This window comes from Rhea pennata, chromosome 2, assembly GCF_028389875.1.
Source record: "Rhea pennata isolate bPtePen1 chromosome 2, bPtePen1.pri, whole genome shotgun sequence".
NCBI classification, from domain to species: Eukaryota; Metazoa; Chordata; class Aves; order Rheiformes; family Rheidae; genus Rhea; species Rhea pennata.
In genome coordinates this window covers 63505392-63519305 of record NC_084664.1, presented here as the reverse complement: position 1 = coordinate 63519305, position 13914 = coordinate 63505392, and the positions used below count along the sequence as shown (strand labels likewise).

General features: G+C 38.6%; 1 protein-coding gene across 3 annotated transcripts in view; it reads left to right on the top strand.

Annotated features, from left to right (window-relative positions):
- Positions 1-13914, top strand: part of GRB10 (growth factor receptor bound protein 10) — a 151632-nt gene that overhangs the window by 85504 nt on the left and 52214 nt on the right. For all 3 annotated transcript variants that reach the window (XM_062569618.1, XM_062569620.1, XM_062569619.1), the window contains exons 4-5: positions 6393-6609; positions 9241-9382. In XM_062569618.1, the coding sequence (XP_062425602.1) occupies positions 6393-6609; positions 9241-9382 (359 nt within the window). The remainder of the gene's footprint in view (positions 1-6392; positions 6610-9240; positions 9383-13914) is intronic.

Here is a 13914-nt window from a genome sequence, read left to right as displayed (position 1 = left end):
TCCTGTCCTTGTTAAAGCTTTGATTTTCAATAACATCTTTCATATATAGCTTACTCTTATAGTTGTTACCTAGCAACATCAATTTTGTTCAACTTAGTTTGTGTTCTATTTCAGGATACCTATAAGATGTGTTTCAAGAATGTTACTGGAGTCCAACCACGAACCTTTAGTTCAGAGAGTGAATTCTCTCCAGTACCTGTAATTAATGCACTTACATTTTGTGTTAGCCTTCCCAGCCGTGTTGGCAGAAATTAGAGTAGATGCATGTGGGATTTAAACATTCCCCAGAGATTACTGGAGGAGTTGCAGGTTCCCTCTTGTCTTGTCTGTGTGGCATTTCAGTGTACTCAGACATTGTAGATGCCTAAATAAATCTCATGCTGCTTCTTAGACGAACATCTCTGCTTTTTGCCTGTCCTTCACAGCACGGTCCATTTAGTGTTTTGGAAGTCTTGTGATGTTTTGTGGGCTAACAACCGTAGTTCTAGGATAAACTAGAGGATTTCATTGCAGCTGATGAATGTCGGAAAGGAAAGGATAGGAAAGGACAAGACTCGTCTCTTAGGCACAGGACAGCTCTATAAAGTATTAGTATGTTCTAGAGTTTCAGGGTTGTCACAGTTCAGCATGTAGCCACTGTGAACTTGATGGTGCCTATAGGAGACAAAACAGGAGATGGCATCTCCGCAGAAGTCACTGTGGATTTTTTGTGAAGTTGTAAGAAATCTGTCTGGTATCATCCAACTTCTGCTGTACTTTTCTTTCTGAAGATGTAGCAACTGTCAAGACCTCAGTGCTACAACAGTGTTTGGAAGGATGTTGGTAGGGCAGGAGGATTGCAAGTTTGAATAAGAAATTGTTTGAAACAAGTTGAAAGAGATGCTGGAGAGAAGCGAGACGTTTGTGCATATATATAATGTAGTTGCAAGTTTAAAGAGAGGAGGGAACAGAGGAAGTTGAGTGTTACCTAGATGGACATCTTTCTGCAGATTAAATTATGTCTTGTTAGCAGTAGTAACTATCTTTTAGAGACAGAATTTCTTTAAAAAAAAAAAAAAAAAAAGCTGGAAAAAGCGTTTGGATATTGCTAGAAGAACAGGCTGTTAATACTACCAAGCTTTTCTTTTGCAAAGGATCTACTTAAAAAGAATTATCTTGTAAAAGAAAAGGAGTTTTTTGTGGTAATTGCTGTGGTAATCCTTACCTGGGAGGTTACTTTTGATCATGAAACATGAGATTTCCGTGATACCAAAAAGCTTGCAAAACGATGAGATCACCAGTATGAATCAGAATAACTTACTCTGCAAGTTTGGGGAACTCAAACAGGATGTTGAGCTGGATACTGCAATTATTTTAGATGCCTAGTCCTTCTGTTCGTTCTAATATAAATGTATTTCTCCTGCATTACCTAGAATTCACACAGTGTTTCACCGCATAATGCGTGCAGAATGCCAGGACACGTGCAACAGTTTGTCCTTGTCACTCATTGCTTCCATCTGTTGCCTGGCGGGTTAATTAATGCATGGGCAAGGGCCTTTTAAACACTTCAGTATCATACTTTGTTTAGCTAAACTTGAGTGAAATCTTGTATTGGTTACATCTGAGCTTCCTTGTTTCATCAAGCAGGATTTCTAATGTGCTGCAGTGAGCCTGATCTTGGGGAACTGCTTACCTGACTCAGGTGTGTCAGAGAGTTGATCTATGCCTGCCTTGCTGTGGTACTGAACATTGGTTCACCCTCCGTGGGGTTTTGCATGGTATCAGACTTTCAGGTAGTGACAGAAGAGTGGTATAGCCTTTGTATAAAGGTTCTGCTGAGTCCCTAATAACATTCACAACAGTCTTTTCTGTGAACTAGTACAGGGTATAAGGCCAAAGATTAAATTCCAAAGTGGCCAAGCAAGAAGGAAATTATTTATGCAGGTACGTATTCAGTTTTAAAAAGCCTCTTAAATCGCAGCTTGCTTTTAGTCCTCCAGTGTTTTTCATGGTATTCCCTATGAGCTGCACACCGTATGTAAAAAGGAAGGGTCTTTGCTGGGCTGCCATTTAGAGAAATAAACCGTAACCTGGTCTCTAAACCAAAGCGAGGATTCTTTCCACGTTCAGCCTTTGTTAGTAAACAAAAGTTCTGCAGTGTAATGAGTCCCTTGACAGCCATGGAAATACCTGCTTTATTCAGGAAGTTGACACAGATGAAAGAGAACAGAACTCATTTCAGGATTATACTGTTTTAGAGTAAGTGGGTTCTTGCTCATTCCTGTTAGCTGAGGTGACACATCGAGGCCAACAACAACTCAAAATAAGTAAATAAAGTAGGATTTAGGGGGCTGGAGAAGGGGAAGAGGCAGAAGGACAAAAAGGACTTAGAAGGCTTTTGGTTAAGCACAGATTAAAGTTTACTCAGGCCTAGTTGAGTGGTTATCATCCCCTCTTCTGGTATGCTCAAAAAATTTAAATGGTATTCAAATTCAGTGCTTTTATTTTTGCAGATCACAACCGCATAGCTCACTAGCTCAACTTTCTTGCCTTGAATAGAACTTCTAACAATTTTTTTGTAACTAAAATCATGATTTTTTTTACTGTACCAAAAATATTGCTTGCAACATCCAGGAGAACTGTGTTTGTGAACAAAGCCAAAGTTTAACAGATTGTGGGCAAAGCAGCAACATGAAGTTCAAATAGCTGCCAGTGCACTTTGGTTCTAGTTTGGGAAAGAAAAAGGCATGCCAGCATTACTCACTGCCATGCTAAGTGTTTTCTTATGGTGTAAGAATACAGAACTGCTAGTACCCTCTCCACCAACAAAACCTTAACCACTAAAAAAACTACAAAAAACCCCCAAAAGAATAAACAAAAAACAACTGGTAAATGGAAGTGTGTTAGTGCTAGACTTTGCTAATGCAAATTCCTTTAAAAACAACATCAAAAAGTGAAATGATGCTTGCATATTTATGGAATAGAAGTGATAAGCTGGCCTCTGAGCAGCTGGATTCAGGGGGGAAAAGCAGACCTCAAATATCCACTGTCATATGCCTTGATTTTATTGCAGAATTTCATGCACATTAAGGAAAATAGCCTTTAGTATTCCTGCAGTGTATAGCTGTAAGATAGCTGGAGAAAGCAACTCCTTGGCTACCTGCAACTCCACTTGCTTGCAAAGGAAATTCTTCCTGGTCAGCTGCAAAATTCATATGGGCTTACTTCGAGGACCAGCATGACACCACTGTGGCTCAGATCTCAAGGCAAATTTGCTGTTAACTAGCTAGCCTGCTCAAAATCTGTTCCAGTTAGCTCTTTTTCCACTGGAGGATGATCTTGCTGGAGACTGGATTGTGCTGGAAAAATACTTTGAAGGATTGTAGTGTGTCTGAAGCTTCCTTTTGAACCATGTAACTGCAAATGGCTAAAGTGGATCAGAAATCCCATGGATGGCTTACTTGATTTTTATTTATTTAAGTTCTATAGAGAGCCATCAGAAGTAACAAACTGTATTACTTGTCAGGCTGAGACATCTGCTGGCACCTCCAAGGTAGTCTACAGCAGTGAGGTTTTCTATTGCAACATGCTGAAATATCTCCAAAATATATTGCTATCTAGTAGTAAATGCCATAGCATAGAGATGAACCTGTATGAAGTTTGAGATTGTGTGCTTTATCTTCAAAAAGCTTAAGGATATGGGTTCCTGTAAAAGTTTTATAGAAAGACTGAGGGCCATGTTTGGCAATGCTGCACCCATGGAGAAAGGGAACTGCCAAACAGAGGAGTGAAATTACATTGTGAGCTTCAGTACAATATGCTGTATACACCATATGCGCTATCAGCACCTATCACAGTGGAAGCTGAAGTTGTGTGTAATTGATATGCTTAAAAGCTTGCTAATGGAAATTCAATGGCTTAAACTGTGTAGTTGATTTCCTTAGTATTTTGCCTGAAGGACTCATTTTATGCATATTAGATTTCATATTGAACCTTTGTGCCTATTTGATTTTTCAGGGATAGCTTGAGCTGACTCTTAATTATTCCTCCTGTGTCACAATCATCTGGAAACTTAATGATCTTACCCATTGATAGCTTTGTCTAAGTTAATAAATTAACACCCCCAGGGACAAAACCATGCTGACTTCCACAGAACATACACCTTTAGTTTCTTCTCTTTCTGCTTTTGACTCTGCTAGACAGTTGTTAGTTGCTGTAATTTACCACTTCACTTTGTGGCCAAGGTCTTTCCTTTTTGTGTCCTTCATCCAGCACCTGAGTTTTTACTTGACAGCCATCAGGTTCTTCTCTTAATGCAACTGACATCTTAAAGTTTGCTCTTCTGATACTTTAGATAAATGATAAAATTCAGAAGCCTTGTAATTTAGCCTCTCCCTCTTTGTACTCCTACTCTTGTGGTTGCCATGTGATTGCTCAAGAACTGTTTTAGATATGGATATATGTTCTCCAAACAGGATAAGAGTCTGGAGGATGGAACGAAACTTAAATTTCAACTCTGTCCCAAGATCCCTAAAAATAGCAGGAAAATTATCATAGACTTTGTCCAAGCAAAGCAAAGTCCAGGTTACTGAAAAATGCATGAACTAGCAAACACATAGAAAAGATGGTGCAGCCTAGTGAGGATCTGTCTTAGCAGTTGGCTAGTAACTATTAAGTACAGCGACTGAGGGAAATAACAAATGAAAGGAAGAAACCCCTCCCTCCCCCCTCCCCCGCCTTGTCCTCCAGATCTAGGAATATCATAAGTGCACATTCAGTGAAGCCTAAGTGACTAATATTTTATTAAAGGACCTCCTGACTTTCAGTAAGGAGCATAGGATGTTAAGTCATTAAATAGCTCACAAGCATATGAAGCAAATCTTTGATTTATCCAATACCCTGAGCTATGGTCATCAGTATCCCAAACAAATGCAGTGTAAATGCAGTGTTCAGACCCTTTTATGATTATTGAGGCATGTTATTGGTGGATAGAATAAAGTAGTGCTGTTTCAGATGGGATCCTCCAGAAAGGTGATAGCACTATAAAAGCCATTTATGGTATCTCAGAAATAGCCTTGTAATTGGTGACTGAAATGTGACAAACCGAATAGCTGCTTCTGGTGGCTTGAAAATTGTAATGCTTGTTTATCTAGAAAATGAGGCAAAAGAATTGGTGTCAGAAGCTTTTTGGAGTAAGAAGCATATTTTAGCTGCATAGTGCTGTGTAAATGTTTGTTAGCTCAGTTGGTTGGCTGTGCTTTCCATCCATCTGTGTCACGAGTCGTTTTGAAAGACGCGAGATTTTTAGAGCGCAATGGTATCTTTTCCTAAGCCAATTGATGTAGCTGGAAAATGTGGGCAAATTTTTGAATACACAAAGCTGTCTTGGATCTAAAGGAGTTGTTTAGCCAGTCGGCATGAAGTAACCAGAAGCAGATATCCACGTGTGTGTGTCTGTTAGTGTATTGAACTTCTGATACGGAATGACGTGACTTGCGGCTAGGGAGTGATTGCGATACTTTGAAGGGTTGGAGGGTGGTTATTTCAAAGGACTTGCAAAGTTTTGTTGTCTTGCAAAGTAATAATGATAGTCAACGAGGAATGACTTAACAAGAGGTAGGTATTTACTGTAGGTAAAATATAGAAGGGTGAGTGCGTGTCTTGGGGATTGATGTTTCTCCAACCACCCGCACCACATTGCTGATGCATTTATGTTAGGCTCTTTAAGGCAGAGGTCTCTTTATTGCAGTGAAAATGTAAGCATGAAAAAAGTTTTTATAAAAATCCCTGTAATGACGGTTAAAAGCTTGCATTGCCCTTCAAAATATTTTGTCTCAAAAATATGCAAAAAAGATTTTTAAAAACCTATGATAGACTTCCAGCTTGTACAACAGAAGTGCTTTTTCTTTCCACCTACTGACTTATGTGACAGTATCTTTTTTTCTTCTGTCCCTAAATTACTGGATCTGGCACTCAATGTTTATCATACTGTTCAACAATCTGAACTTGACACATTAACAAGCTAAATTGAGATATTACTAAGTGATATACATTTGAAATGTGTGTCAGTTAGTGCAGTGGTGTTTCATGTTCACATTGATGTTATTAAAAATTCTGCAGAATATTAGTGATTAATTAGTAAGTACTATGGTAAAATGTTTCGTTCATCTTTTCACCAAGGAAACCAAAATAAACTCAACTATCACTGGCATGATATTAATTTGGCTTTCTTAAAAGTTATTACATGCATTTTTCTGCTATTGAGTAAATATTTTCTGTAATAAAAAATTTGCACTGTAAAAATATAACCATAGAGTATGTGATAATTTTCCAGAAACTTAATCTTCAGTCTCTCCCAACTGCTTCTATCTGTGACTTCAAATATATTATGCTGCCTTCATTTTGTCTTTCAGATGATGATGTGGACCTAGAAGCCTTGGTAAATGACATGAATTCCTCATTTGAGAGTTTGTACTCTACGTGCAGTATGCAGTCAGAAACCACTCCGCTCCTTCAAAATGGTCAGCTTAACCGCAGTCAGTTGCCAACCTCAGGATCAAGCTCATTGCAGCCCACGTCTCCAAGGCAGAAGGTGCAGCGGTCTCAGCCAGTACGCATTATGGCAGTCAGGTAGGAACAAGGGACTTTCTTCCATTTGGTTAAAATTTTCTTGAGCTAGCTTTAACAAGATAAATTTTTTAAGTCTTCTATCAGCATCAGTGAAGCCCTAGTAGTGTTACAGTGGACTTAGGCATAGCAAAACGTTTGCCAGGTAAGTGGAGAACATATTTCCTTGTGTTTTGTAAAATGTAAACATGTTTGCATTTTTACTGTTTTTTGTCAATGTTTGATATATTTCTAGTGGCAGATATACATAGAAGCATTACTATTATGAATTTGCTGAAATATTGTCTGTGTTTGGATTTATTTCCAAATCTTTAAAAACTTTTGAATCAGCCATGGTACTTACTAACTGCTTCTTGATTTTATAAAGTGTAGTGAATCACGTAGATAGATGAGGTTGCGTTCAGGTGGTCTCGGTGCATAAAAATGCATCATAGTTCTTTAACTATTCTTCCTACAGCACTTCCAGTTCCTTCACGTGAGGACATTACAAAAAAAAAGCATATAAATTGTCTCACTCGTATCATGATGGGGACTTGAACTCAAGCTTCAAGTGGAACACTCCTGGTAGTGATTGGAGACTCTATACATGATGGTCAGGTTCTTAAAATCTTCTTTTAAAGTGACAGGAAGAAAGGAGTTCTTGGCAATCCGAGTAGATAAATTGCTTGAGTCAGATATATTTGTAGTTTTTCTTTTGTTTTGATTAATGGTGGCTTCTCCAAAAGAAGTGGGAATAAATAATCATAGAAAAATAGATGTCTAAGAGTTGCTCCTGATTCTTTACACTGATATATTTCCTGTAGGAGGAATTCTTTAGATAGGCAGCTCTCTATAAGTATGCTGTAACTGTGATAAAACTGAGTCAGCTAATGACATAGTGATGTTTTTACCAGTATTTCAAATTTAACTTTGAATGGGCTGTACGAGAAAATGCACTCTCTGGAGTGCTATAACTCTACATGTTTTGTAAAAGTTTCAGTGAACGCATTTCTAAAATGTTTTTGGCATTTCAAAATGTCATAACTTTTTTTTGGAAAACACTTTGACTTTTTGAACTCTCTACTTCCATAAGCCCTAGAACATCATGTATTTATCATTAAAAAGAATAATAGCAAAACTTGTAATCTGGGTTATTTAGCCCCCTCTCCGGTACAGGGGAATGACTATTTCTTTGTGCAGAGCCAGAACAGAATAGTTGATTGTGGTGATTCACTTTAGAGTACAGGCATATTTATATCTCAGTAATGTGGTAAATGATATACTGCAGCAGTTTAGGCAGAGTGGAATACACTAGTGAAATTTCATTTTAAGAAAGCCATGCCTTTCTAATTGTACTGAATCTTTAATTCTACTTCTTATAATGAGGGTTGGCGCAAGCACCTAGTCAAAAACGTGCAATACAGATGGCTATTTATTAACTGATTACCAATACCTTAAATTTACTGTACTGAAGAAAAATGGCACCATTCTTTATCTTACACTGTACAGAACTGCCAGCAAGAAAAAATAAGCAGATTAGTCATTTGCACAGTTCATTTTTGTGATTGGAACCTGCTATTATGGCAACAAACAAATCAATAGAGCTCATTCTTGGAATAACGAGGGAATTAAATTGTGGAATCTGTGGAGCAGATTTCACACCGTTGGCTGAAGAAGAGTCTGTTGACTGAACGCAGTAGGATGAAGCATATGAAAAAATGAGAACTATGCTTAGTTTTTAATGGTTCCCCTATCCCAAATCCAGGAGTTGACTGACTTTGGAGACTTTTGTGGATTGCCACTAGATGGCGGATTCTGCAAAGGAGTGTGGATAGGCCTGATGTGAACAGTCACGTAGTATATCCTCAGTGCTAGTGCATTAGCAATAAGAAAACTTAAAGCAATGCGTGTGTGTATGCATTCATGAATAGGTCTCATACCTTTCCAATATCTTTACATATCTTTTCTGCGGTAACTGGTAGGCTTTAATTTTCTTTTGTTGGAGAAGGCAAACTGGGACTTTGAACTGTCCTACTTGAAGTTGTGAGATCTGTCTTGGGAAATGTGTGTAGAACTTGTCTGAACTATAACATTACAACTAGCATAAGCTAGGAGGATGTAATTGTTACTGTTCTAGCTGAGTCTTTGCCTTTCCATCCCTCCAGGAAGTGCTGAGTTGCTTAGAAATGGTATCTCATATTGGTCATCCTAATGACTTTACTCATACATTTGTTTGCAGGTCCGTGTGGAGTTTGGCTCTAAATTACTGCAGTTGTGTCCTCCTCTTTTATATCAGTTTGGAAGAGCTTAACTGATTTTCTGGCACACACACAGCATAAGCTTGTAAGCTAGCCCTTATTACAGAGGGTATAGAATGCTATTTCTATTTATTTTATGTGCACGATTACCTCAGTTATTCACCCAAGTAACCAAGTTATAAGCAATAAAACAAGCGCATATGCGTGACTGGTCATTTTGCACAGGCAGTTACCTAATTTGTGCTTGCAGTTGCTGTAATCGTAAGGTAGTTGCTTAGCTAAAGAGTGATTTTGATTCCTCTTCTTCAGTATGAACATATCTAACGGTGGGGCAGGAGATCCGAGTAGGATGGTGCTGGTTTGCTCCTCTTGATGCTTAGTTCTTCTATGTTTGTAGACGCCTACAGGAGGAAGAACAGCAATTTAGAACATCGTCTTTGCCAGCCATACCAAATCCATTTCCAGAACTCTGTAGTCCTGCAAGTTCTCCAGTGCTGGCCCCTGGATCTTTACCTCCGAGTCAACCTGCTAGTAAGCATGTGAGTATGGAACAAAGCTGTGTGTCAAACATTCACATTCAAACCCATAGTGGACTATGTCATTTTGAAGGCAGAAAGAAAATTTCAGGATAACTAGAAACATTTTTAAACTTTATCCATGATTAGAGCAGCACTGGCAACCAGATATTGCTTGCAACCGGGATTTAGGGCTACGAAGATGATCAGAGGGCTGGAGCACCTGCCCTATGAGCATGGCTGCAAGAGCTGGGCCTCTTCAGCCTGAGGAAGAGAAGACTGAGGGGGGATCTTATCAATGTGGATAAGTAGCTGAAGGGAGGGTGTCAAGGGGACGGGGACAAACTCTTTTCAGTTGTCCCGTGTGACAGGACAAGAGGCAATGGGCACAAACTGAAGCACAGGAAGTTCCGCCTGAACGTGAGGGGGAATTTCCTCACTGTGAGAGTGATGGAGCACTGGACCAGGTTGCCCAGAGAGGTTGTGGAGTCTTCTTCTCTGGAGCTCTTCAAGGCCCACCTGGATGCAACCCTGTCTACAATGCTCTAGGTGACCCTGCTGAGTGGGGAGGTTGGACTAGATGATCTCCAGAGGTCCCTTCCAACCTTACTGATTCTATGATTCTATGATTCAAATCTGTAAAAGATTTGTAAGGATAAAGTGTTTTTGTGAGAATAAAGCAGGTCTTTTTCAGGTAACACACGTTTGTTGTGAATGAAGCAATAGTGCCTAATATCTTTTGGATTTCATTACCTAAGGTAATAACTTGTTATTTCTGAAGTCAGGATGATTGGCTTGGGGTTGGAGCAGCATCTAGGTATATTATACTGCATATTCTATGTGCCTGCTTCTGGTTTAAATTCATTGTATCTGCAAGTAACTGTCTGCTTTCTTGAGACATAGTGCCACTTTATTTTGCATTTTTTCATGAAACTTCTCCAACAGTAAAATACTCCTAGAGCATGCAACTATGCAGGTCTCCTTGTAATAGCACTGAAGAGCAGAATATCCCATGAAAAGCTGGCTCAGTGGCTCTTTTTAAGAGTGCTTTACCGTGAAGATAGCCCAGTGGAGCACTCCCATGGTTCAGGGTGATAAGCATCTCCGTGACACTTTGAAGAGTTGTTCTTCTCCATTCCTCTCAACTCTCTGAGACAGAACCATCTCGCTTGCTTTGTATTAATCCTCGAACACATTTAAAGACTGAGGTTGGGCTCAAAAGCTTTATTTTGTGAACTGTACTGAAACACACTGGGATGAAAAGATACTAACTGTTGGCTCAGAAAGGATTTGAGGATTTGAACTAAAGTACCCAAAGGTGTGGAGACATTTGATATCACTCTGCTGAATTAGCCTGTACGTTGCTGCTGTGGCCACTCTGATTGATAAACGGTGGAGGTGGGCAGTTCACTTGCAGGCAGTAGACCGTGATGGGCGTCCTCGCACCTTCTCTCGTGTTACACCTCTCTAAAAATAGCTGTCTGCTTTCTTGAAAGATGCCATGCATCTTCATTGGTTTTCCTGTACTTCTCATGTACCTCAACACGTAATGGCTAACAGGCCCCCGATCTGACGCCTGGGTAAGCGCTGAGAGGAGCTGCTTTGCCGGGGAGTGGCGCTTGGAGTTGAAAGAGGCAAAATCCTGGGGACCTGTCTTGTGACTCCTGGTGCTTGCAAACAGAGCAACAACATCACTGCCTTCTTGAGACTAACTACAGTTACTGGCGAAACTACACTTATCTTTCCCAGTATTCCACTAGTTCAGGGATTATTTGCTCTTTAGCTTTATGTTTTAATAAAATTAGCCAAAATGCAACCCAAAAGATTGCTCTGTAAAGCTTTATGAATCCTAAATGATCTGTGCATCAGATTTTGATCAAATTCAGAAACTAGTGGTTTAAGAATACTTAAATATAAAAATTTAAAAAATCCTTTAACGTATGTAAAAAGATTACTGTAAAGATAGAAAAAAATAGATTTTTTTCTAAATTATATATATTTTTTTTTGTAATCTATTTAATTTTAACATGAAAAATTATGACAAGCCTTTGCAAGGCCTAAAATGAAATCATTATTTATATAGAGTAGATACGCTTGCTGCTGAAGTTTTCAGTCAAAGACAAGCCATTGTAGTGGTAAAAATTGTAGGGTAGGAAATGAACCCGAGTGTGTTAGATAATAATGGCTTCTTCCATAGATGTAAAGACACTGTTCGTTTCAGCTTATCAGCTGACTGGCAGCGGATGAGAAACACTGTGGCTCGGGCTGAGGGAAGTGTAGGGAAGCATTCTTCTCCTCTGTAATGAAAGAGCAAAGAAAGAAACAAAAGTGAAAGAAGATCCTCTAGTTTTAAAATGTCGATGGACAAAAGTAACAATAAAGGGGTAAGCTCGTGTTCTTCATGAGGACAAGCTTTACTTTTGTTTAATACGTCAATTTTAAATGTGAGGTGTTTGTGAATAATAATAAATATGTCTATTCAGCTTCTTCATAGATGTGGCACTTAATTATATTTAATCCAGTTCCATTCAATAGTCTGCTAAACATCAAGAATAAAAACCGAGACAATTAGGAAATGTTATCATCATTCCACTTTCTTCCAGTTTAAAAAAAAAATGTAAAGATTGGGAATTTAAATAAATTATTTTCGGATATGCTCTTGTTTGGATAAATGTCCATAGATATAATCTAAACTCTTAGTAAACAAAGTCCATGATGAGTTTAGTTAAAGAACTGCAACAGCACATTTTAATGGCTGGCATTTCGTTTAGTGAAAACTGGCTGTATTTTGAAAAGTATAAATGAAAACTCTGAACTCAGAATGTTAAAAGCAAACCAAGATGAAACAAAATGATGCTTAATTTAGGGGTGTCTGCTTTCAGAGTATAAAGTAAGGAATTAAAACTGCAGATTGGAATGAGCCAATTCTGATTACAGGGCATATACAAGGTGTTAGTGAAAAGTCATTCCCTTCGTGCCTGTGGAGCCTGTGGGAGTAAACAGGCGAATAGCAGCTCCAGTCTGTACTGCTAGAAGCTGTTCCCTAGCAGCTGTAACCAGAAATGGTAACATGCACATGGCTGCGAAGAAACGTTACCCGTTTGCTCAACCGGACTTGAGAAGGAACCAAGATTCTAGAAAAGAAAGGATTTTTTTTTTTCTTCTGATTGTATGAAAAAAAATGGGGTCACCAGGGAGTTAAAATGCATGATATGGCTTTATAAGAAATGAGGTGTCATTAGTATTGCTGCTCATAGAACGACTCACTCTCATTTTTGAGTGACTTTTAAACACAACCCTGCAATGATAAAAAGCTTTTAGCGGTAATGCAAGGGAAATTTAAAGATCCAGTCCTGTGATACACAGAAGGCTCTCATGTAAAATTGCCCTGTCTTGGGTGTAAAGAAATAAAATTCTGTTAAGTAAAATTAAATTAAAAGTTATTTCTGATATGTTGTTCCATATAGGAGTGGGTTGTATGTGTGAATGAAAGAGTTAATAAATAAATGAGCTTCCAGGCTGTAAGTTTATCTGCATGAATCTTGTGATAAAAATGAAAATAAAACTGATGTCTTCTGCTCTTACTGGCACAACTTTATTAGCATAGCTGAAGCCTGAGACTTATTTTTTGTCAAGGCAGTTCTGATCTGTTTCCTCAATTCTTTTTTTTTCTTCCAGTTGCCACTGCTTTTTTTCAACAAGTGGTTTGCAATATTGCTTATATGCTGCTCTGCATTTGTTTCGTGTTCTTTCTTTGCCCAGCTCCAAAGGGTGTTGATTTTTTTGATTTTTCAAAAGGGAAAAATCTTAAATTAGCCGAGAAACTGCTTATTTGTCCATTTTTTTCGTGATGCCTTCTTGATATTTCACTGGTAAAGCAGATAAAATTAGCTGTAATAAGCCATTCTCGCTTTTTTGCAGTAGGGTACGGTTTTTGTTTTCTCATGAAGATAAACCATTCTCTTCATTTTACCCAGAAAAATGCACGCTCCAGGGATCAGTTCATTTTTTTCTGAGGTCTGCCAGGTGACTGTACTGATTTCAACTCAGCAGGAAGCAGCATGCCACCTCTAGCTGTGCTGCCAGTCAGACACTGAACACTGCGTTTAACGCTGGTGCTTGCACGGCCGCTGCCTCCCCGAAGACTGAGAGAACGGTGAGAAATAAGGAGCCCTCTATAGAAAACAAAAGACAGGCGTTTCTGAGACTACAGCAAAGTCCAGGCCAAATCTACCTGCGGTCCAGGTCTCCGATACGATCTGCTGCTTTTGTAGTCTTTGCTTGTATTCTGTGTTGATCGGCTTTCTTCAAAACTAAAAACATATGTTGACAAATGGGGATAATCATCTAATGGAAAGCATCGGTGTCGGTCTGGGATGTAAAACTAGAATGCTAGGCTTATTGAAATCATCAGTAAGCTTTTTTTTAAAAAAAAATTTTGGATATATATATTTTTTTTTAAATCTTAATTAAAAAATATTGTTGATTTTCTTTAAAGCACGTAGGCAGGTTGATTAACTAACATATAATTAAATGGTGAAAGACTGAGAAGATCT